This window comes from Cuculus canorus, chromosome 6 (genome assembly GCF_017976375.1).
Source record: "Cuculus canorus isolate bCucCan1 chromosome 6, bCucCan1.pri, whole genome shotgun sequence".
Lineage (NCBI taxonomy): Eukaryota > Metazoa > Chordata > Aves > Cuculiformes > Cuculidae > Cuculus > Cuculus canorus.
In genome coordinates, this window is record NC_071406.1 from 34,560,044 (window position 1) to 34,585,423 (window position 25,380).

The 25,380-nt window shown below is 35.9% G+C and overlaps 1 protein-coding gene across 11 annotated transcripts in view; it reads left to right on the forward strand.

The window, feature by feature from the left end:
• Window positions 1-25,380, forward strand: part of GULP1 (GULP PTB domain containing engulfment adaptor 1) — a 152,203-nt gene that overhangs the window by 115,172 nt on the left and 11,651 nt on the right. For 8 of the 11 annotated variants that reach the window (XM_054069615.1, XM_054069614.1, XM_054069610.1 and 5 more), the window contains 5 exons: window positions 2,153-2,290; window positions 4,576-4,692; window positions 5,066-5,158; window positions 16,636-16,860; window positions 19,653-19,791. In XM_054069615.1, coding sequence (XP_053925590.1) covers window positions 2,153-2,290; window positions 4,576-4,692; window positions 5,066-5,158; window positions 16,636-16,860; window positions 19,653-19,791 — 712 coding nt within the window. The remainder of the gene's footprint in view (window positions 1-2,152; window positions 2,291-4,575; window positions 4,693-5,065; window positions 5,159-16,635; window positions 16,861-19,652; window positions 19,792-25,380) is intronic. The other 3 variants (XM_054069618.1, XM_054069617.1, XM_054069616.1) reach the window with 2 other exon arrangements.

Consider the following 25,380-nt stretch of genomic DNA (forward strand, 5'->3'; position numbering starts at 1 on the left):
TCTGTAAACTTCACAGAGCAGGCTTGAAGTCCTACTGTAGGCTTTTCATCTGGCACAGCATGACAGTTCTTGTGTTTCAGCGGTTATGTCCATTGAGTCACCATGTGGATGGGTTTTCTGTTCCTTTGTTGGCTCTGATATTTTTGAATTGGTTACATAGTAAGCAAAACATCCTCTTCACAGACTTCAAAGAGGAGTAATGAGATAAATACAATCAAGCTAAACAGTATTTATTCAATAGTCAGCAAGCCTTAGCATCTGAATGTTGTTAAATCTTTTATACATATGTTGAATGTTGGATTTGAATGAACTGTTTGTTACTACTTCATAATTCTGGAGTAATTGCTACCATTCAGACAGTGACATTGCCTTTTGAGAAGTAGCTTTAGTTCGAGGCTATATCTGTTTCCATCCCATGTATGCTTCAGGCTCTTGATACAACCACAGTTCAACAGTTCATAAGCAGTGAGGCAAGAAATATCTGTGTCAACTTTAATTGCAGATTTTGCACCTTCCTTGTGTCATAGGGCAGAAAGCAGTACTAAACCCCATGTCCTGGGGAAATATATAAATACCAGTTTTAAATGCCAAAATATGTTAGTCTTCCTAACTCTTCCTACAGAAATTAGCAGAAAGCTGTGGGATGAAGGTTTCTGGGGGAGTAAGGACATTCTAATCTCTGAGCAGTGTTGTTATGAGAACTCAAATGGTAATCAGCTATGAGTGTCTTTGTTTCTTAAAGCTACATGTAAATGTAAATTTGAATGTTTTCCTTCCTTTTGCGAAATTTATAGATGCTATAGATATTTAAATTCCATGTTACCATTGCTGATTACAATAATATTTTCTGTGTGTTTTTGAAATAAATCACTTCAATATTGTTACACAGGAATATTGGTTTATATTCATGTGATGACAATTAATTGTGGTGGGAATGGAAGGCCTGCTCATGTGTCAGAACTTGATTCTATACTTGGCACTCAGAAAAGGAGGCTTATAGGGAAGTGGTTCTGTCCTTGAATGATATAAAGTAGTTATATGGATCTATAAACTTAAAAGAGCCAGACCAAGCATGTGTTATTATATGTAAATCTTGAAGAGCTACAGGACAAAGAGAATAAATGTGAGAGAGACTTGGGTACATAGGAGATATAGGATACACAGAAGGATGGCTGTAAAGGTTGAGGAAAGGAAACCTACTGGGGCAAGGGAAAAGTTTGCCCATGCTGTACATTTTTTTGATAAATAGTTGTGTGCAGAGAGGGCATGCCTTTGTTTATGAGCTTATAGCAATCTGGGAACCCTGGTGCTGCACAGAATCTTTTTTTTAGTAGATAATAGTTCATGTCTAAAATACATATTTTCCTTTAAAGCAAATACTGCTTTCCCATGTAATATGCCAAATAAAATAAAATAGCAAGTAGAGATTGTTGAAGAAAAACAATGAAAAAAATTATTGAGATAGTTTATTTCAGTCTTGTCAAGCTCTCTCAGCTGAAGAGCATTGCCACTGTAACTTTTTAAATAGCTGGAACATGCTTTTTAGTGGAAAGTGAAATGTAGTATTAAAAAATATACAAATGATAAAGTTTAAAAGCTGTTTATGTTACACCTTAGGTAAGTGATTATTTAGATGTCTAATTTATTTCTCTGTGCCCCTGAATTTGGATAGCAGTCATTTGTATTTTCTGTATTTAAGACATAAAGGTAAGGACTCACTTCAGTAAAACAATTTTAACAAACTGAGATTATGAAATGTGAAGATGGTGTGCACCTGGAAAAAGAACAGAATATTTTACATACGATTGGCCTCTAAATAAATTGCACAGGGGCACAAAGCAACAGTAAAACCAATTTTCTTGAACAGAAATTACTGTCCAAATAAACACTTCCAGATAAACACTGTCCAGATAAAAACTTTCTGTTTACATTTAGTAAAAATGGAAACATATGTTAGGAGATGAGTTTGCTAGCTTCTGTTATACTTTAAGTCAATTATTTCGTGTCTCATTTACAGCAAGAAGCATCCAGAAATGTTACTGCAACTTGTCTGTTCTTATGTACATGAGGAAATACAGATATTTGCTTTGTTCATCATTTTCCTAAGCAAGAATAGTAATTTCTTGAAAATAATCTTTCATTTCATTTGCAGGAAGTCCAGCACAACTGCCAACTCCATAGGATATCATTTTGTGCTGATGATAAAACTGACAAGAGAATATTTACATTCATATGCAAAGACTCAGAATCAAATAAGCATCTGTGTTACGTATTTGACAGTGAAAAGTGTGTAAGTATGCAAGATGCTTTACAAAAGTTTAGTTGACTGTTACAGATTTTGACTGGTCTGCTTTGAAATGAACCAGGAATGGTTAATAAAGTCAGAAAACGTGCCTGGTAATTTGGGTCACTTTGAGATAATCTTTCATGCCAATAATAGTTTCTTGTAACTTAGATGCATTCACTGAAAAGATAGCCTGTTTCTTCTTTGATATAAGGTGGTTTACTGGGACAATTCTTACTACACAGCTCAGTGTCCTAGACCAGGCATCTGCAATATTCTCAGAACAGACTGCATCCCACCAAGCCTGAAATGTTTGCACAGCTGTTTTGCAGAGATTGTTGCAGCCCTGTGGCTGCAGTACCCTCACGGGCTCTTCTGCTGATGTGTCTGCCTCACGCCACTCTCCCTCAGATATTTGGTTTTTAAACTTTTCTTTTTTTTTTTTAACCATGCTTCCCCCTTCTCTACTGGCTCCCCTGCCACATCTCTTGAGTTTGTTAATACTATGATGCACTACCAAATAATTTGTTGCACCCACCATGAACATTCTCTCATGTCTGAGATAGAACAGGGCAACTGTTCAAAAATGTGCAATAGCAGAGAAAATAATAATACAGGAAATTAAGAAAATGGTGTCTAGCTGAAACAGGGTCATGTGCTTACCCTGGCAGAAAGTAATTAACAAATAAAAATACTGAAATCAACACTGAAAGTGGAAATTCAGGACTTTTTGTAATCTGGAGCCTTTTTTTTTTTTTTTTTAATTCTAAAGTAGGTGAATGAGATACTATACAAAATAAATTTTAAGGAAACTTTTTTTTTTTTTGAAAAAAGATAGATGTTTCCTTCTATTTAAATGCAGTTATTCAGCATGTGTTACTTCACAGTATTTCTGATTATTTTACTGTTCACATGCATAGCTCTAGTTCCTTCAGTAGATACTGTTCAGAATTGCAATGCACATCTGTTAATGTCTCTGCAAATTTATTTCCTGTGCCTCTTTTTCACACATATTTCAGACCAATGCACTATTTCTTCTTTCTAACCTGATATTTCACTTCCTGTACCTCTTTTCTGTTTCACTCCTTGTTCATTAGTACTTTCAGATATCAAAGGTTGCCACCTCAGCTGGTAAGTTTCATCTGACCTAGAAGATAGGACTGCATACTCCCAGTGTCCTTTACACTTTCTTTTTTGCCAACATAAGCAGTCATTTCCTAAAGCAGTCATTGTTCAGCTTTTTTGAATTCAGTCTAATTTGGTTAAAATAATTTCTCATGGTATTTTTTTTTTTCTTTTTAACTAAAGGTGGCCATATGTTTGGTTTTTTTTTCCAGTAAAAATATAGGGGGGTTACTCCCCCGTTCCTGTCTTCACAAACCTCTGCTGAATCACTTTACTGTTGTACTGGCGGGTGAGAGGTTGGGAGCGTTATGTTCCATACCTTTTTTGTGCAGCCCTTTGTGTTCTTATAGGTAGTGAAGGAGGAATGTTCTCGGCATTGAGAAGAATGCTCTACTTTTATGAGAAAAAAAATATTTCACGTTTTCATTTCAATAAAGAAAATTCTAGATTAGCTTTAGCCAGATTAATGTTTTTCCTTTTTTTTTGTTCCCCTGCCAAAGTGTTTAAAAACTTATTACTTACTGTGTTTACTTTCTCCACTAAAGTTCTAAGGCAAATGACTTATCCCTATGTTCACCTTTTATTAGTGCCTGTTGTAAGTCAGCATTTGTTTCTTAGTGTGCTCAATCAGCTTCTTGTATGCTTATTTTTTTAATTGGAAATACAAGTGTAAATAAATACATATGGCTACAGCATGCCAATTAGGATTTTATAGGACATATAAAAAGAAGTGTTGAGATCCAAATTTAAAAGCAGTTTGGGTCAAAATATCCATTAACATGAAAACATCACTCCATTAAAACTCAAGAAATTTATTTAATGATTGAAAAGCCTGTGTTTGCTTTGGAAATCATCAGCAGAAGACATACTGCAAAACTCTGTCTGTAGTTACAGAAATTAGAGGCATAATTTATACTAAAAATTAGCTAATTGTGTTCTGTCTGTTCACTCTGCTTTCTTTATCCAATGCTTTCATTGCATTCTCTGTCAAAGTATTTTGCTGAAGGGTGTTTGCCACGTTCCTTTGTAGTGTTGACTTCATGATGGATGAAGTTAACCCTTTGAACATGATACGCGGTATAAACTATTTTGTGATCATCTGAAATGAAAGTAATCATATAAAATATTCAGAATATACTAATTTCAATTTTATGTTTTACGTAAAGGCAGAAGAGATAACTTTAACAATTGGTCAAGCATTTGACTTAGCTTACAGGAAATTTCTGGAATCTGGAGGAAAAGATGTTGAAACAAGGAAACAAATTGCAGGTTTACAGAAAAGAGTAAGTCCTGACCTATGTTTTCTAAAGAGACAAAAGAACATGCTGCTTTATTTGTGTTCTCTGCTTTCTATGACAGCATAATATATGCATTATTCTCAAATTGCTAAGAATTGAAACAGATACTGTGAAAAGAAAACTGAAAAAACACCTGATGACCACAAAACTATTTTATGTTTTGCTGTCTTGTGAGGTCGTTAAAGGGAAAAGCAAGTTTGAAATTTGGAAGATACAAAAATGTAATAGCTTTTTTGTAATCAGATAACTAGTTAGACTTTGCCTCTAAAGAGCTCAAGTGAAACTTACTGCCAATGGACACTGTTGCTGAAATGAATGAATAGCCTAATATCTGTTGCAATAACCACTTGTTTTGTAGATTCAAGAATTAGAAACTGAAAACACAGAACTGAAAAATAAAGTTCACGATTTGGAAAACCAGTTAAGAATAACACAAGTACATGCACCACCAGTAAGTACATGAATGTAACTCATATCTGGAGTTACTCTAAATATGTAATCATTGTGTTATGATAATTATTAACATCCATGCTGTTTCCAATAACTGGGATTAACATACAGCGATCGTATAACAAATCTCTTGAAATGTAGTATTGAAGTAATGGTAAGATTGTGACAAGCCAACAAAAGTGCATAATTGCAGTCTCTCAAATTGTGTTTTTTTTATTCCCCTTGTCATACCTATCTGTTGCTGTTTAAAGACAGTAAGTACTATTTCTATTGGGCATCTAAACATGCCAGCTAAAGACTAAGAGCTCTGTTCAGCGTTTAAATGATCTGGTTCGAGAATGCGACTTAGGATTTTTCTGGGATATTTCTGTCACAAGCATATTGTCACTTGCAACTGACATTTTCTAAATGACTTCTTAAAAATTTTTGTTGTCTCAAAGGAGGTGTTAGGTCTCAGGAACTAACACTGAGTGGGTAGGTAAAATGGAGCAAGAGCAGGGTCCTCGTCACTGGAAATTTCTAACACTTTCTTCAGTTCCTATAGGCTGTCATGACAAAATTATTTTTAAATGACTGACTGTTTCTTTTACCTAGGCAGAACCTCTGAAAATGCAGAGTGCATTGCAGACCAATCCAAATGACTCCTTACCTCTTACAAGTGTATTCTACCTGTACAGTATTAGGCAGTTGTGAAAATAAATAAAATTTCTTAATGTGCACATAGCAAAATCTTAGAAAAATACATACTGCTGTTTAGAAATTTGGACAATGTAAAAGTCTGTTTATAAGGAAGTTGACAATTTTTCAGTAGTGTCTATGCACTCCCTTGATATTGGTTAGATGCTTGTTCCCACGAGGAACTGTCATTTCATTTCAGTGAAATCTAATTAGAGGAGAGAGCACCATAAATTGTAACTACTATATGATCCCCACAATGAAAACTGTAAATTATGAATGTCTTCTCCCTTACGGAGCATTCAGTGAAAGGTAATCAACTTTAATGCTAGATGTAAAGTCAGTTTAGTCAGTTCCTTTGTCTTTTATTTTCCCTGATTAGAATAGCAGCTAGTTTGGTTTTATTTATGAATATTATAACTAAATATGTCTTTGAATTCAACTAATGAGGCATTAAGGTCACTTGTGATAGATGGATTTCTCTTTCATTTAAATTAATGAAGAACTTGGTAATTGAATTAACAACACAATTAAAACTATCAACAATTATCGGAATATTTCCTGTGGCCCATGTAGTGCATATTTATATTGATTTTGTCTTTTATGACAGTGATACCTAATTCCTTGTTAATGTAACTTAAGATGTAAATTCGCCAGCCTTTTGTATTCTCAGCCTAGGTGGTATTTTATTGTTAATTACTAATGGCACAATGAATATGTATATAGCTTAAACAACAAAATTGTATAATACTTATTGATAATATAAAAATAATTAATGTTAGTAAATCACTACCAGCTATTAGTTTCCACATACAATTTTATTGCTTAAATTACTTAAATTACAGTTACTCCTTAATCTTAAAAATATCCACACAAACATTTCCTATTGCAAATTTCTTTGTTTCCTCATGATTACAACTTCAGTGAGAAGCCTGTTTAATATAGCATTGTATAAATGATTTGAATAAATATTGGAACAGGTTGCCCATAGAGGCTGGAGATGTCTCTAATCTCTAATGTGGTCCTCGGCAGCTTCAGCTAATCGGATACTGCTTTAAGCAGGAGTTTGGGTTAAGCTACTTTCTACATATGTGGTTCTTTGATCAGTTATGCAGCCAACAATAAAAGAGAAACATTTTAAAGAAAATGTCTTTCTCAGATCTGGAAACAGCCATACCCACCAAACATTCAACTTTGGTACCTTGCCAAGAGACGTCATTCAAGTTGGCCTGATTTAAACTAATTTCTGTACAGTGTAAATCAAAGCTCTTAAATGTACTACCGCAAGGGTAATTATGTGTAAAAGTGCAACAATTAGGTTGAAAGTAAGTAAATGAAGGAATGGAATACTGAGGTTGTGAAGCGGCTTTTTAGTACAGAGAATCACAGAATCACAGAATCACAAGGTTGGAAAGGACCCATTGGATCATCGAGTCCAACCATTCCTAACACTCCCTAAACCATGTCCCTCAGCACTTCATTCACCCGTTCCTTAAACACCTCCAGGGAAGGCGACTCGACCACCTCCCTGGGCAGCCTGTTCCAGTACCCAATGACTCTTACTGTGAAGAATTTTTTTCTGATATCCAACCTGAACCTCCCCTGACGGAGCTTCAGGCCATTCCCTCTTGTCCTGTCCCCTGTCACTTGGGAGAAGAGCCCAGCTTCCTCCTCTCCACAACCTCCTTTCAGATAGTTGTAGAGAGTAATAAGGTCTCCCCTCAGCCTCCTCTTCTCCAGGCTAAACAACCCCAGCTCTCTCAGCCGCTCCTCGTAAGACTTGTTCTCCAGCCCCCTCACCAGCTTTGTTGCTCTTCTCTGGACACGCTCCAGAGCCTCAACATCCTTCTTGTGGTGAGGGGTCCAGAACTGAACACAGTATTCGAGGTGCGGTCTCACCAGTGCTGAGTACAGAGGGCGAATAACCTCCCTGGACCTGCTGGTGACCCCATTTCTGATACGAGCCGAGATGCCGTTGGCCTTCTTGGCCACCTGGGCACACTGCTGGCTCATGTTCAGTCGGCTATCAACCAGCACCCCCAGGTCCTTCTCTTCCGTGCAGCTCTCCAGCCATTCTTCCCCCAGTCTGTAGCGCTGCATAGGGTTGTTGTGCCCCAAGTGTAGGACCCGGCATTTGGCCTTGTTAAACCTCATCCCATTGGTTTCGGCCCAGCAGTCCAGCCTGTTCAGATCCCTTTGCAGAGCCTCCCTACCCTCCAGCAGATCGACACTTCCTCCCAGCTTAGTGTCATCTGCAAACTTGCTGAGGGTGCACTCAATGCCTTCATCCAGGTCATTGATAAAGACATTGAACAGAGCTGGACCCAGTACTGAGCCCTGAGGAACTCCACTTGTGACTGGCCTCCAGCTGGAGTTAACTCCATTTACCACCACTCTCTGGGCCCGGCCATCCAACCAGTTTTCAACCCGGGAGAGTGTGCGCCTGTCCAGGCCAGAGGCTGACAGTTGCTGGAGCAGAATGCTGTGAGAAACTCTGTCAAAGGCTTTACAGAAGTCCAAGAAGACTACATCCACAGCCTTTCCCCCATCCAGTAATCGAGTGATTTTGTCATAGAAGGTGATCAGGTTAGTTTGGCAAGATCTGCCTTTTGTAAACCATGGATATTTTTAAGACAGTTTGATGAGCGCCTGGAATAGCAGCAGATGTGATTTGATGATACCTGGCTGCTCTTCTACTATATGTACAAAAGGAGACAATTACAAAAAAATCATAAGATATTTGATTGCCTGTTATAGTTTGCAATTAATTTTATATGCTTTTAATTCAAATCTACTATCACTTCAAGAATAACTATGCAAGGTTTAGAAAAAAGCAAAAGCAGTGCAAAGAATATTTTCCTCTATTTCTTCATGATTTCTGTGGTGAAAAATAACATCTTATTTTTTCAAAAGTTATTGACGATTTAATTTTTAATGCTGAATTTAAATTTAAGACATACAAGTACCATGTTAAACATATCTCTACTATTGCTGCTCTGTTTCTTGAAAATTAGCCAAGAAAAATATCAGTTCTTCTTGTGATCATTTTGTCAGAGTAACATTTTCAAATCTGCTGGTAGTATTTTGTTAAATACTGAAAAATAGCTTACATAAATGAAGCAGAATATCCAACATGGGGAATCATCTGAGTCACTAATGCTTTTGGTTATACAGGAGAAAACTTGCTTCCCTGCAGATATTTTTCATGTTTCATGCTATGAACATAACAATCATTCTTGTAATTTAAAGCAGATTTGTAGAACTATAAAGTTTAGAGTATTTCACAACTCTTATGTCCATGCTAATGGATTATAAGAGATGCCAGTGCCATTCTAGAACTTTCTGAAGCTTTTTTCGATGTAATAAGTAATTTGGCTTATTTATAATTAGTTACTTTGATGCAGCTTTAACTCCTTATCTGTCAATCCAGTTTGCTGTCATTCTGTGTGCTGGGATCTAGGGAGGGATCATTTAATGATTGATGGAAAGTGTAAGCCCTTGATGCCTATATAATACACAACATACAATGCCTAATACAATGAAAATGCATGTGGCATTATCTGGCATCACAGTAGTTTGTAAAGAAATGTTTGGTTTCACAAGCCAACTACAGATGGCTAAAGTTGTTTCTTTTTATCCTTAAATGATACCATGGATTTCTTTATCTTATGCTTTCCATTTCCTGTTTGGTTGTTTGCACACTGTGCTTTCTCAACATTTGCCAGATGTGCTGAAATGGCTTTCCTGCCTTCCAGGTTGTTAACTGTGTTCTTCCTTCAGTGATTAATGCATGGTCACAGAAACACTTGGTGATCAGCAATTGATTTCATGCTTCAGAAGCCAACACTAGCAACATGATTAAACAAGTATATACTTAAAGAAGCAGAAGATGTTGCAAGGGCCTTTGATGACAAGTCACAGAACATGACAAATGTGAACACTGAAATCACGCTGTGTGATTCATCCTCTCCTCCTTTAATCCCCATCCGTATGGAGTGGGGACCGCAAGCTATGTGGTCTAAGCAGGCATGATTTCAGGCTGACAGGCATGCGTTTTCCTTCTCCATAAAGGAACACTTGGGGTCTTAGGTACATATTGCACCTGTAGTGTGAATCAGTGCTATTGCAAACACCAAGTGATGGCACTGTCGTGCTTCATTTGTTAAAATGCTGATCTAGGGCAGAATGCCTCCGCACTCGTCAGTAACTGAGAAACGATGCTATCATTTGTATGCAGAGTTAGTCTGTCATTTCTTTACTCCTGCTTCTTTCTTCTGAAGTTGATCAGTTCTGGTGTCTTTAATTATTCTAGACACGTTAGTCTTCCCATTATTTTTTAATGAAAAGAATTAGGTAGAAAATGCTTACAGACATTTGAAGTTCAGTAGTTTTTAAATTTATTTGACTGACCCTTTACACTGTTTTGTTTGGGTTTTTTTAATGAAGAAAGAAGCTGTTTCTGCTTTTCCTGAGAGTGAAGCTAAAGCTCAGGTCTTCTGATTCTCAGATCACTATCCAGTAAACAGAACCAGATTGCATCTCCTGCTTTCAATTCACTATCAAAAAGACAATAGAATCTGAGAGCATCTTTAACCTATGGAGGAATAACTTAATGTGTGGTGAGGATTCAAAGCTTGCTTCATTTCACATTTAAAAAAAAAGTCTGCGCATGACATCCTTCAGTTCTAATTACATACATCTAGATTATCATTTAAAATACACTTTTCTGACTTCCTCTTGTCACTTAAAATAGGTTTGCTAACTAAATATGCAGACATATTTGAAACCATTTGCTGGAATTCATACTCAAGATAAAACATAGTATAAAGACTTTAAATTCAGATCATCTTTTACTTCCAAAATGTTTTAAAAGTATTGTATGTGTAGTTTATTAAAGATGGTACTTCATACACATGATGCTCAACAATAAAATAGATTTACCAGGCTGGGCTCTATATGTGACTTCACTGACATTTACTTCTCTAAAAGTCATGCGTTCGGGTATTGAACTCTTGGTTAATTATGCAGAATACTTGATTTGCAAAACATAATGCTTAGGCATCTTAATTTGTTATTTACTGACATCAAAATGTGTCCAAAGAATATCAAACATGGTGACATCCAAAATCCGTTAATGGTCTCAATAAGAGAAGAAAATGCAAGGGGTGGATTGTAAGCTGTAGCTTCATTGTAAGCACAGAATTAAAAATGTTTTCGTCATTGATAGCTTCACATGTGTGAGAATATTTTTCCAGCTGAAACATCCATTGCTAGTTGTTTCAATTACATTCTGCATGCAATAATAATAGAGTGTTAGGTTATTTATTGTGAGTTTTCAATTGCTCTACTTAACAAAAATCCACTCACCTTTGCAAATTGAAAATAATAATAATAAATTAGAGGGGACTTTTCTCTCTCTGATTCATAAGTAGTGCAAGTTATAGGCTTATTTGGGAAATAAAAAGGGAAATAATTCTAGAACTGCTTTCCTGATTTTTCTGGCTTGTGTTGCTATTTTTTTGCAGACCTCCTAAGGGTTTATTTGAGGACTTATTATCAAATAATACTAGTGGACTGAAATGGGTGTAGAATATATGCATGAATAATGCAGTTATGTGCTCTCATGGTTTAACCTAGCAGTCAGCAAAAAGGAACCACGTGGAGAACTTGCATGTACTTAATCTTTTGCAATGTGTAAGCAGCTACAAAGCATTGACAGCAGTTGATTTCTGCTTTTGAGGGTTACATTCAAAGTTATCTTGTTTCTTGGTTATTAGTGTCACTATGGAAATCTTTCTTTGGCTGTTCTAAAGCTAGCCAAATGGCAAATCCAATATCAGCCTAGTTTAGGTGCTTTTTCTATCAGTTTGTAAACTGTCTGGGAAAGAAAATTTCTTTCCAAACCTATAAAAGAAGCTATTAAAAGCAATGAGATTATAGTTGGAAATGAAGAAAACAACAACTTTGTTCTATAATCAAATACTTTCGCGTAAAATATATTGTAAATGTTGAACATGAAATTATAAATTTTCTGCACACTTTTTCTCTTCAGAGAATTTTAATAATTTTTTCTACTTTTGATGTTTTTACTTAAACTAGTCTTGGTAAAACTCTAAAACGTTAGGCTCTAAAATATCTGTATTTGCCAGTTCAGAAGTGTTATGCAATAGAGACTACTGCCTTTTTTACTGTTTCTTATATGAATCTGTCAAGGACATACTATAGCAAACCAGGAGTTTCCTTAGAGTAGTTTTCCTTTATAGCTGTGCTTCCATGTGCCATGGGAAATGTTGGCATGGGATGTTTCTTTTGTTTCTCACACCCTTGCATGTACAGCTAAAGTTTCCATTGCTTTTATATCTGTGCTGTTTACTTTTCATCTGTTTTAGTGGTTTGGCAACGCATTAGTCACTAGTCTTTTTTTGCATTTGGTCTTGATTATATGAGGACAATCTGATTTTCATTTGCTGTTTGTTTATGATTACACTGCTCAGTTTGTATCACAATAAGACTTTGGATACCACTCCTATGTATAAATGCAACCTCCAAAAACCGCTGCATCTCTGGCAGCACTGTTTCACACGACATCTTTTGTTGCTGTTTACACTGTCATTGTTGCTCAGAGCAGCCTGGATTAGCTGTACATGCAGCCTTCATGTGGCTTAACAGTTAGATACAGTTAGCACCCTCAGTTTTTATGATAGACTGAACAGTAAACCGCTGTAGGCCACTAAGTAACCTCTGATGAGATAAGAGAGATTATTAATCTGGTTTGGGCTTGGCTAACATTCCTTAGGCATACTTTTAAGGTTTTCTCTTTGAGCAACGTGCTTAAGGCGGAGAAGGAAGTTGTGATAACTGCATGACTCTCAAGTTAGAAGAAAACAGGAAAACTCAGGAGAAGAACTTGAGAGAATGATGAAATATGAGAGAGGCAGAATTGAAAGGCAGCAGAGAAAGGTAATGGGATAAACAGCCCTAAAAGGAATACTGTTCTTCCATTCACCAGAAGTATTGTCAATGAAGTAGTATGTAACATGGCTGTGTTGAAAAAAATCCTCCATTTTTAAATGGATCATTGAAGACACTGATTAATTAGACCTTTCTTTTTAAGTTCTTTAATTGTTACTCAAAGCATAGCCCACCTGCACCTATTACCCTCATTTAAAAGCTCTAACATGCTCATGAGAAAAAGATAAATTTTGGAACTGCATGCATATTTCAGAAGACAGTTTTGAAATGTGTTTACACATATAACTTGATTCCTGTTTCCATTAAGACTGCCCAGTGGGAAAATGCACATGTGTTTTCTTCGCCTATCTTCTGGCCTTTCAATTTTATAATATTCTGTATTAAGTTCAATGAGTGCTTCTTCATGAGGGTTTAAATTTCTGTTATGTTTATGATGTTAAAAAAAATAATTCAAAATTGCCTATGTCGGATTTTATGTTACTGAAAAAGTACTAAATAAACTGAAGGTGTAGCAGTTAAGTAATGAAACTGCTAATGCTTAAACAGTATTTTATGACTTAGTAAATTAATATATCCTTAGTAGTCCCAAATTTCAGGTAGCTTGTAATCAATAGTTTTGTAACTAACTGCATAATTTCCATTCAACATCACTCACAGTTGCCCATAACATTCAGTGCAGTTATCCACTGTGGCTGTTCTGTATGTTATGAATTTGAATGCTCTAGGGAATAAAAACATTTCCTAATTCACTAATATACCTGTGTGATTCCTGTGGGGTCATGACACGGAGGTTGCAACCCACGTCTTGAGACACCTAGTGAAAGCAAAAATATTGAAATGGTTTCTTGATTAATAAAAACTGAAATCGTGCTAAATTTTCTAGTATGATGCAGCTAAACAGTGCATCTTCAGCATCATGCTAAGTAGAATGAGGCACATAATAACATCTACCCACTGAACATGAAATCAACTGAACTAGTATTTTAATTTCAGTAAGAATAATTCCATGTTGTTTTCTTGTGTTGCTGAAATCTGGCCCAAATTGGAAAGTAATACATCAACCTGACCAGTACTACATGTTCAGTGTTGCACAGTGAGAAGCTCAGAAAAAATACCATTGCCATATAAAATGGCAGTTTGATATATTCTCACTATATTTTCTTCTTTTATGATTTGATGTGAGATACATTAAGTTTCAGAAGCTATACCCTTCTTGGGATGTAAACTGTAGAGTAAGAGTCTCTCCTAGTACATTTTCCGAATCTGTGATATTTCCTCATTTTAAAAGCTTTCTGTGACCTTCTACTTGCTATTTTCCATTGAAGACACTTACCTGCTGTACCTGACCTGCCTGTGGTCTGCTTGAATACGTAGGGCTGTAAGCAGAATGGCACTGTCAGCCTTGTAGGTCTGTCTGTGTTGTGGGATGCAATGTGTGGGCAGCGCTCACAGCCCACGCCCCGGAGTCAAGTGGTGGTACAAGTGAGGAATTACTAGTGAAAGTTTGTTATTGACAAGACACTTTTCCCAAACTGTCATTTGATGCCTCACCCTATCCAGAGAGAAATGTCCTAGCATTACTGCTCATCAGAAAGGACGAAATGTGACTGCTAGATGTTCTGTGCTTGAATAATACAAATAGTGCATGTTGTGATTTTGTTTTAAAACCTGTCATTGCCTGTATTTACTATATGTTCATCATTGTTATAATGTTGCTGCTTTGCCTCCTACAGGCATTTTACTGGTTTCTGTACGATTTTTTTCTCATGTGATAGGCATGCATTTTTATGCACGTAAAATTTATTTAGTCATCTGCTGTTTAGTCTTTCAGGAATGTGCTTTGTTCTTTTAGTTTGACTGTTTGTATTTAATATCTTCTAGTGTTTACTATTATGAAATAAGTTTTTTCTATATACATGAATAGCGGCAAGTGTTAACACTGTAGCATTTACACTGTAGTAATTACATCATAACATTGCAGGTCTTCTAACTGTAGTCCAGTGGTACTCTGGAGATAATAAGCAAGTTATATAAGTCTTATTCCTTGTAGTTTGTTTTTTTTTTTCTTTTATTGATTACCATTCCAAACCCTCTGTTACACATTTTCAGCTTGGCAACGTATGATTTCCTTGCAGTTGTGATAAAACTATGGCATTGTTACTAAATGGGGATATCTGTACCCTTAGCTTATATGTAAAGAAATTGAAGAAGGGGAACAAGACTCATCTTAAAAGGTTTTGAAATGTTTTGTTTTCTACATAACTATGACAAGATTGTTTAAAATCATTGATTAAATCCTTCTCTACTGGAGTTATGCAAACTTCTAATCGTGTCCTACCAGTTGTGTAACATTGTATGGAGAGAGTAGAACCGAACTTGAAAACTTTTTCTGGGCATATTTACCAATGCTTCAGCCTGGGCAAGTCAAAGGGTTTGTTAGGCAAAGTACCTACAGCAAAGATCCAGTTCCTGTCTTCTCGCTCTAACTGTCTACACAAGTGTTCATTCCCTTTTGTTAAGATTCAGAGATCAATCTGTCTTCCTCTAAAACCTTTCTTTAACTATCCAAAGCTGTTTTCTTCAGACTTTGAAGCAGAAATTGCATCTTGGCCCAAACAGAAAGATTAGTTGGGTGTTATTTCTTAAATCAAATATTTAAAGACTTCTTTTTGCTTTTCTTTCCAAGGTCAGTCCTAAAGGCTCTTTGTTTCTAATTTCACCTAGACAAGATCCATTTCTTTTGAAACCTTTCGCAATTGCAGATATTTGCCATTTGGGCAAAAAAATAAGGGGTTTTGTTTGTTTGTTTTCTTTAATCAAAGCAGACAAAGCCCTCAGCTTTGCTTTCAATACACAACAAATATTGCAGGAATATATAATTAAATACTCTCCAGTCGTACGAGGCAGCTAGCTTCAGGTTCTTGTCTGCCTAATTCATACTGGAAGCTTACAGTTACCACTTTGTCATCATAGGTGAACATTCTTACCATCTGTTTTCTGGTGTGGATATTACTCAAAGCTGTTCTGTGGGAGTTAGATCCAGATAATCTCACAATCCTCACCATTTTTATTTCCCCAGCAGCAAAATTTTATCCTGTCCTCTATTCTGTGCTTCTCTTATAGGGACGTGAGAATTCCTTTGGTTTTCAACAACAAGTCTTGGCTTTTGAGATACTGAAAATGCCAAGTTCAATTTGTTATTCACCCGCACAGAAAAGATGGCAGAAGAGTATTATTGTCCATAAAGGTTTAGGTTTTCCCATTTAATAGATAGGGAAATGAAACAAAGTTTACTATGAATGTAAGCCTTAAAATTTGTACTGTGAGCTTCTACTGTAAGAAGATTTTAGTTACATAATTAAATTTTCTTTAAATATTGATGGGATATAAATGGTAGGTGTTTCCTGGTATGGAGAAAGAAAATTGTGACTTGTGCTTTAACCATCAGAGTAGCTCTTCTACCTAGATACGTTCTTGCTAATTTATATGTGCAAATATGAGCTATTGCCGATATGCTGGTGGATTTAGACATTTGTCAGTGCATCTGACACACCCACTTTTGAAAAAATGCCTGTCTTCATTTCATTTGGTGTGATTATCAAGGAGCTAGTCATCTTCATTCCAATTAATACTGGGCTACCTGTTACTGTGGTATATTTTTAGATTTTGTTTTAAAATATTTTCAAGTTCTGTATCTTGCAACTACAGCACTGAACAGCAAGGTGCTAACAAACTTTTTTTGAAGCATGACATGTGGGGTTTTAATTCTTTCCCTGACATTACCATGTTCTGTTCCTCAGAATGTTTTCTCTTTCTGTGATTCCTTTTCAGCTGCTGCACATAAAGTGTGATAATCATGAACATATGTTTCAGAGACCCTCTACATTTTTCTGGTGTAACAATGAGGATTCACCTCCTTGTTTAGATATATCTTCCATTACGCTTACTCCTAGGAGTTCTCCTGACTCTAGACTGCCATCTGGATTATTAATACCACCACCTTCAAAAAGTGGCCTTCCAAAGCCAGCCAGTGAATACAGCTGCCCAAGACCTCATGTAATCCTGCCATGCAAAGCTTTTTCATTTTTTTTGGCTTCGTTTTGTTCTCTGTTGTTTAATAACTTGTATTAAAATTGTGCATTTTGTACAGTGGTTAGAGGACAGAGTAGATGTGTCTTAGATTCTCTAGGGATACTCTTAAAATACAGAATTTGTCAAGATTTACTCTTACTTTTACATAGCTTTTTCTCTTCCACCAAAACTGTTTTCTTAACATGTTTAAATTAGTTTAATAATTAATTACTTCTGTTATCTGTCAGTCTTGTGTTAAAACTCTTTATATTGAGAATAGTTATTCAAACAATTTTAACGACTTAAATAACTTTCTCTAATGAATTTATAGAAAAGCAATCAACAATTAAATACCTTTTAGCGTATTTTATATAAACTGTGCAAAATGAAGTTTGAAAATTATTCTTAAATTATTCTTAAATATGAAATAGGCATATTACCTGCTTTTTCATAGCAATATGCTTATACTCTCAACTTTTCTTCCATTTGCAAGTAACATTTGGCTGTATTTGGCAGGCATCATGCCTTTCTGCATGTGTTCACTAAATAAAAATTGCTTCTTGTGCTCATATGTATTCAAAATATACATTTCTTAAAATTACAAAATTGTATTTTTACTTAAACTGTCTGTATCAGTAGTATCAAAATGTCCATTAAATTCAACAAGATGGCATATACAGAAAATGGCAGTGTAAAGTTTGGGCTTGCTTTTTTTTCTAGAAGACTCATTTAAGACTAAATGTAAATACTGATTGTTTATTTATTTAGCTTCTAGGTAGCTGTAGACACTTAGGGAGAATCTACGTTAACATTTGCTGTCTTCAGGGCATTCTAGGATTATCCATCAGTATTTATGGGAAATGTAGGTTAATATATGGCATATACCCATGCGTTAAAGCTGATCCCAGCTTCTTGGTGCAGATAAAATCTATCTACAAGAGAGTTTTGTTTGTATAAAGAATAGAACAGGATATTCATTGTCTGTTTACTTTGGGTCAAGCACATCCATTGCCCTGCTCTGAATGAGACAAGATGACATTCAGCAATGTCCCTAAGTTAAATTATACTGGTCCTCTGACTATGCACAAAGGCTTCAGGAATTTAATGCAAGGTCCATGAATGTAATAAGAGCCTATTGAGTCTGAACAACACTGAAATAGTTTCTAGCAAACTGTCTTTGAAATTGATATACTAACTTATGTTGAAGTCAATAAAAGTATAAAAATCTTAAAAATTAGTTATTTTATGACGATAATTCAGCTCTGGTCTTGCTGGGAAATAGCATGACAACTTTTTCTTTAACAGAACAAAAAAGCTCCAGCATTTTAAATTTTATTTACTTTCTTTTTTTTTTTTTTCTCTTGTTTGGCACTTCAGTATATATGGGTAGAAATGTCCCTGTATTTTGGTGATATTGAACACTTCCTAGATCTCTCCTAATCCAGATTTAAAATATGAACTCAGAACTCCTGAGAGATAGGAAATGTAGGACTTCAGAGTCTAGTATTCTCTTTAAACAGCATATTCATTGGAAGGCCATGGATCAGTGTCCCTTTGTTCTCAGCAGCCACCACAGCCTTTACAGAGAAATACGTAGTTCAGGACTACTGAAGCACTTGGCTTAGAAATCTGTGGTGTATGCTGTAAGAGAGCAGCTTCAGTTGCTGCAACAGAGGCACTAAAGGAAGTGGTGTTCCAAAATAAGGCTTAGGATGATGAAATTCTCATGGACCAGCAACACTAGACTACCCTAATTGCCAGGTTATTATGTTAATGTATTGTGAATAAAAGAATTAAAAGGATCCATGTGGTTAATTTAACTTGTGCTTCAAAATTTTTGTGTGAATACTTTGGTCAAATCTTATTTTAAAATAGCTATGCCTGACTGTATAGTTGGAATATAAGTGGTTTTGTATTGTCTAAGTAATAACATTAACGTGCAAAGTATTTTTGCATATATATTTTGGTTTCAGCTTGTCAATCTCAGTTTTAATCTATTTTATCATCTGTCTTTAGTGTTCATTCTAATTTGACTGTGCGTTGTTTGTGTCCTGAAGTAATGGACTGATGATGAGAGGAATTAATCATTAAAACAAAAATATGACTATAGAACAATAGTAATCATTGGGTTTGGGGTTTCTTTGCTTATCCAGTATTTTTTTGAACCCTTCCCAGTTCTTGGGCCTTACTAATGAAATCTCTTTTGTTCCACATGCAAGGATGAGAGAATTTCGGATGTTAATATTCAGTGTATTACATGTCTAGATTGTTACTTACCAAAAAAATACATTTGAAGATTTGATCACAACAGATTTTTTAAGTTGTCAAATAAGGTATCGTGTAAGGAAGAATTGGTAAACAAGAAATACTGGGATTGTGTCCTTTAATTTTAGCTACTTGTTCTGCACACTTTGGAGTACAGCATATTGTTGTTCCAGTATTACTTTAAATGGGCCTTGCAAACATATCTGTATTCATGTGCCTGCAACATAGAACTGCTTGTTACTGGCTCTTTCAGGTTTAACTGTGATATATTTCTGGCTGTACCAGATGGACTGAAAATGGAAAAATTACAGTGCTGTTTATTTTGAGAGTTTTAGCATGTCTCAGACTCTGAACTGCAAATGCCATTTGCTTGTTGTCAGAAGCTCTTTGTTGCATGCTGGTGGTTATTTTTCGCTTTTGAAAATGTGGCTCTTATCTGCATGCTGAAGAATTCAGTATTGTGATCTTTTTCATGTGAAATATTGCCCTAATATTTATTGTCCTTATTGTAGGCAGGCAGTGTGACACCTAAATCACCCTCCACTGACATCTTTGATATGGTTCCCTTTTCTCCCATATCCCCTCAGTCATCAACACCTACTCGCAATGGCACACAGCCTCCTCCAGTACCCAGTAGATCTACAGAGATCAGTAAGTTTTGTAACAACTGACCTAATTTTTGCCTACATTATATATTTTTTAATAAAACAACCTTAAAGATTTAAGTACATTTTGCATGAAAATACATTTGCATTTTTGTAAGTCACATTTGATAATGCTATTTTATTTTTATACTATCTTCCCAAAGTCATTGATGGTGCTTCCAATTTACATTATAAACAATCTATTTACTTGCTGAAGTTATATTATATAGACAATTTGAAGGAGTATGGTTGGTAATTTAAGCTTGGCTTTTCTTTTAGAGTATCTCTTTTGTACTTACTTCAAGAAAAATTTTTACTTTCTGTTAGTTCTTTCCTTCTCAAGTCACAGTTGTAGCACATAAAGCCTACACTTCTGGGGAAGACAACAGGTGAAGTAAGTATGGTGATGATGGTGCAGAAGGGAGAGCTGAAGAAATCCTTCAAGATGTAGACTATCGTGGGATACTATTTTTTATACTACTTTTCATGCAATCTATGGCTTTTTTTTCTCAGTTATAGTTGATGAATCCTGCAGATCCAGAACCACTCCTAAAAGATGTACAAAGGATTGTTAATAAGAGCAGTTTTATTTTCTGAAAGCTTGAAAGCAGCTAGGTTCTTGACTTCACTGGAAAACTTTTAGGTTCCACAAAGTATTTTCGAAAGCTCTGGAAATCTCTTGAGGGAGAGAAGAGTGGAACATAGAATCACTAGGTTGGAAGGGACCCACTAGGTCATCGAATCCAACCATTCCTAACACTCCTTAAACCATGCTCCTCAGCACCTCATCCACCCATCCCTTAAACACCTCCAGGAAAGGTTACTCAACCACCTGCCTGGGCAGCCTGTTCCAGTGCCCAATGACCCTTTCCGTGAAAAATTTTTTCCTGATGTCCAGCCTAAACCTCCCCTGGCGGAGCTTCAGGCCATTCCCCCTTGTCCTGTCCCCTGTCACTTGGGAGAAGAGGCCAGCACCTTCCTCTCCACAACCTCCTTTCAGGTAGTTAAGCTTGTAGAAGTATCAGTCTTTGTGTAGTATCTTCTGTTTCTGTAGCCCAGTGTAGTATGGATAAGGATCATAAATGTTACTGCCTGTTGCTTTATAAAACCGCATTTGAAGAGTTTCTGCTTGTTTTGAGGAATGATGCTAGTATGTAAGAACTTCTAGGTATGAATGAGAGCTGTGCACATTTATAAAAATGCATTGTAAAATTTAAGTTAATTATTCTATTTTGCAATTACCATATCCTACACACCTTTTGTTTCCATTACTCAGAATGACTGTTACCCTCTAAAGAGAAAGTAGATTTTGAGGCTATTGATTTTTTTTAAGATTTAAAATTTAGATTAGTTTTTGTGAGTATATTAAGGGTGTTTTTATATAAGTATGTTTAAGGATATATTAATGGAATTTAAAACTATTCTAAGAAGAATAGTTACTGAAAACTATTCTTAAATAACTTTAAAGAGTATTAGAATATACTAATAGAATATTAAAATAGAACTGTTCTATTAAGAGAATTTTTATGGCTTTATAAAGAACAACAAAATTAATTCAAAGACAGCCCTTCCAAGTACTCCTTTTGTGTTTCCAAATATGTTCCTCTGAAACTACAGACAATGCCATAAACTCATTCTCAATGTGCATATCCAGCTTCAAAAATAATAAAATAATACCTGGAATTGAATTACAGGAGAAGATTAGATTTGATTTGATTTGATTTGATTTGATTTGATTTGATTTGATTTTGCTATTGTCCTACCTTGATTCCTAATCCAAATCTTGTGGGCCTCAATACCCAGTGCTGAGTGGTCTTGAGAATTCCTGCTATCTAGATTTTATAATTGTTTACAGTGGGTTTTGTAATATAGAATATACAGTTAGTTGCCTGTTCAGTGGCACATACTGTTTAAAACAGTAGTTTCTTCTGTGCTTCGTTCATTTGCATTGCATTAAGATGGTGTAGATCAGAGACATAGCAGTCAGTGTCTATTAATTCTCTGCGCCTCCTCAGTGTGCTATGCTTCAGAGAGAGATTATAGAAGTGCATTATAGCTCTTTCAGGCTACATCATAGCATTTTGTATGTTGAAAATTATTGCATTCATCAGCTATTAACACTCCAGCATATTTAAAAAATGCAATTTGAAACAGAAAAGGAATATTTTATAATCAAACAAGGACTTATTGTCTTAGATGAGAAAGCTGATATCCCAAAAAGAATCTAATTGAAGCTGTGTAATGTTACATTGCTATAATAATATACAATAATGTGTTGATTTATATGGTATTATTGCTGCCAGTACAACAAGCTGGCATTTTTTTCTCCAATGCAACTCAGGTGACAACCAAGAGGTGACAAAGTTTGGAGTCTCCTATTTTCTGATGTCTTCTGAACATCTTTTCACCTTCTTATCTCTACTTTGTCACTGCACTTGAGAGCTTTTTTCCCGTCATTTTTCATGAAATTATACAGTGATTTTCTTGGATTTTATTATTTTTATAACTTTCACCTTTATCACATTCCATAGTAAACAAGAAGAAAGGTAAAGATGCATCATCCTTTTGCTAGTGTGAGCCTCAGTTGCTCTGTTTGTCTAAGTGAAGTTCATCTGCCTCTTACCTAAGGATGGCATTGGTGCTGCTCAGGCAAAACGTGTTTTTCAAAGCCAGAGTTCCTCTGTAATCAGCTGGCCAATTTGACAAATCACCCAAGAGTAACACTGCACAGGAAAAGCAGATGCATTTGCAGGAAACTAGTGGCAAAATGAAGCAATCTGGATTCCTCTAAGACCAAAAGCTTCATAGTTGGTAACTGGCACCAGGATGACACACAGAATCACAAGGTTGGAAAGGACCCATTGGATCATCGAGTCCAACCATTCCTAACACTCCCTAAACCATGTCCCTCAGCACTTCATCCACCCGTTCCTTAAACACCTCCAGGGAAGGCAACTCGACCACCTCCCTGGGCAGCCTGTTCCAGTGCCCGATGACTCTTACTGTGAAGAATTGTTTTCTGATATCCAACCTGAACCTCCCCTGACGGAGCTTCAGGCCATTCCCTCTTGTCCTGTCTCCTGTCACTTGGGAGAAGAGACCAGCTTCCTCCTCTCCACAACCTCCTTTCAGGTAGTTGTAGAGAGTAATAAGGTCTCCCCTCAGCCTCCTCTTCTCCAGGCTAAACAACCCCAGCTCTCTCAGCCAGTTCACCTTCTGTTAAAAAGAAGTCCTTATAGTTAGAATTTTGCTTGCCAGCTCTCCTTTGGGTAGTTTCCCTCTGCTAAAATTAAGGGGAAATGATATGTTTTGCTTTGACTAGCTCACGGTATATAGCTGAAGAAATACAGCATTCTAATACTGGAAAAGTGCAACACGGACCTTTTCTCAGGAAGGTGATTATCTTTAAGTAGTTTAGTCTTTACAAAGCTGAGAAGGTTCTTGAATTTTTGAGTTCTTATTCAGCATTGTACCAATATGGCTTCTCAGTAGATGTCTGCTTACTACTAGGTATATCAGTGAAACGAAATAGATTGGTTTTACCTGTTTTAAAGAAGAAAATTGCATGACTTTTTGACAAGAAGTTGCAGGTTTTTAGGTAGTAGTTGCAAAAAAGTATTTCTTTAAAAAACAAAAGCACTTCCCAGAATTGTATTTCTACTCAAAATGTTACTGAAAAGTACCCCTTTTAAAGCTAAGCTTACAGTAACCAACTTGGAGGCTAAATGTAAACATTGCGGCCCAGTACATTAATTGCTTAACAGAACAATTGAACAATGCATAGTTATTGCAACCAAAAATGTAGCACTGAATACTATGCTGCTGCTTCCTTATGAGATAAGGGATTGCAAACTTGCTTGTGAGTTATCTTAAAGGAAGGAATTCATTTATTTATTTTAATTAATTAAAGGAGGAATTTATATATTCCTTGTTGGCACAGCACTGTTGTCATATCTCAGAGAAGAACTGGAGAGAAACATTCTTTGTCAAACTGTTCAACATTCATTTCACTCTAATGCATCATGAACAATATATGGTCACTACTGGCAGATGTAGAAATTTGCTCCAATATGCTATCTTTCCAGAGATTTCAGAGTGTTGTAAGAATAATGGCGGAAGCGTTTTCTGTGATGTAATCCTTCCAAAAGAAAAATGTGGAGTAGCCTGCAGCTAAGGGAAAGGCTTCCTGGAATTCTCTACTTCAGCTTATTCCAAATATTTTTATTTTGGGTGCTTGTCTGAAGTGTGATTAATTTTTTTTTGTCATCACAACTCCTCCAGGACATCTGGAGAAAGCATATATCAGCATAACTCTGTGTCTGGATGATAGGTAAAGAAGACTGGGATGCAAAATGCAGCAGAAAAGCCAAATATTTGTAGGGTTTTTGTGGTAATTGCTAGTTTTGAGTTTATTACAGAGTGCAGGTTGCCACTTTACAATATTAGGTGTTTCCTGTCCTGAATGTCAGATAAGTCACAGAAACAAGAATTTATTACCTGTTCATGACTTCTCTGTGGTTTTGGTTGCAGATGTAAAACATCAGCATGGATTTGGATTTGTTGATCAATTTCCCAAGCTGTGAATTTATTTCCATCAAAAAGAAATGGGAAAGGGAAAGGAAATTATTCTGTGGGCTGTTTGAAAGGATTGTTTTCATAGCTTATGGGTTGTTATGTTTTGGCAAAAGAAATGTCTGTCTATGCTACAATTATTTTGGAGACTGTGCCAGGTAGAAATTCTTGTTATAGTTAATTTTCATGTAAATACTATAGCGTGGAATGAAAAAAATACTGATTTATCCCATCTGTGCTAAAAATTACTCCCCCTGTGAACAGTGGAGTGAACACTGGCAGATGAACTTGTGAAGATCCATGTAGTAGTGCAGCTCTGGAGTGACTAAATTTTAATATTTGTCCAGGTTCTGCGTGTTCTTCAGCTTCTGTTCAAAATAGAAATACTGATGATACTATTGAAAATACTTCATGGAAATGTATCCCTTCTTGACTCTAAGCAGTGCAGTCTTTCATGTAACACACATTTTAAATGCAGAAAAGCAGTTGTACTGTGGACTTTTTTTGGCTTTTTTACTGAAATATTTAGCAAGTGATAGTAGAGATAGTTCCCCGAATAATAATTTTTCACAGAAACTCAGATGGGAAATACTTCTCTATTTGGAATTTGATTCTATACAGTGTTTATTAGGCTCTGTCACTTAAGAATAAGTTTTACTCTGGTTAATTTTCAAGTCTGCTTTTAACAATGTAAATGAAATACTCCTTCACTTGAAGGCAAGTGACATGAAAGGACTAAAGCTTCTGCCATTCTACTGCTAATGAGCTCACAAGTGCTGTCATTAGTATAAAATAATAAGATATTAATGAGAAAATTAACTGTAAGAGAGTACAAAATACTTGCTTTCCAAAATAGTGATAAGCCATATTTCAGTACTTAGAAGAGTTGTGTTCTCTACTAAATACATTCCTTGAATGTTTGCTAAGGCTTGATGTTGAAACTGGCTGCTTTTAGCTGTCTGATCACGCAGAAAACATCAGCTCCTTTTAAGGGTGAAAAGAACCTACATAACGAACAAATAGA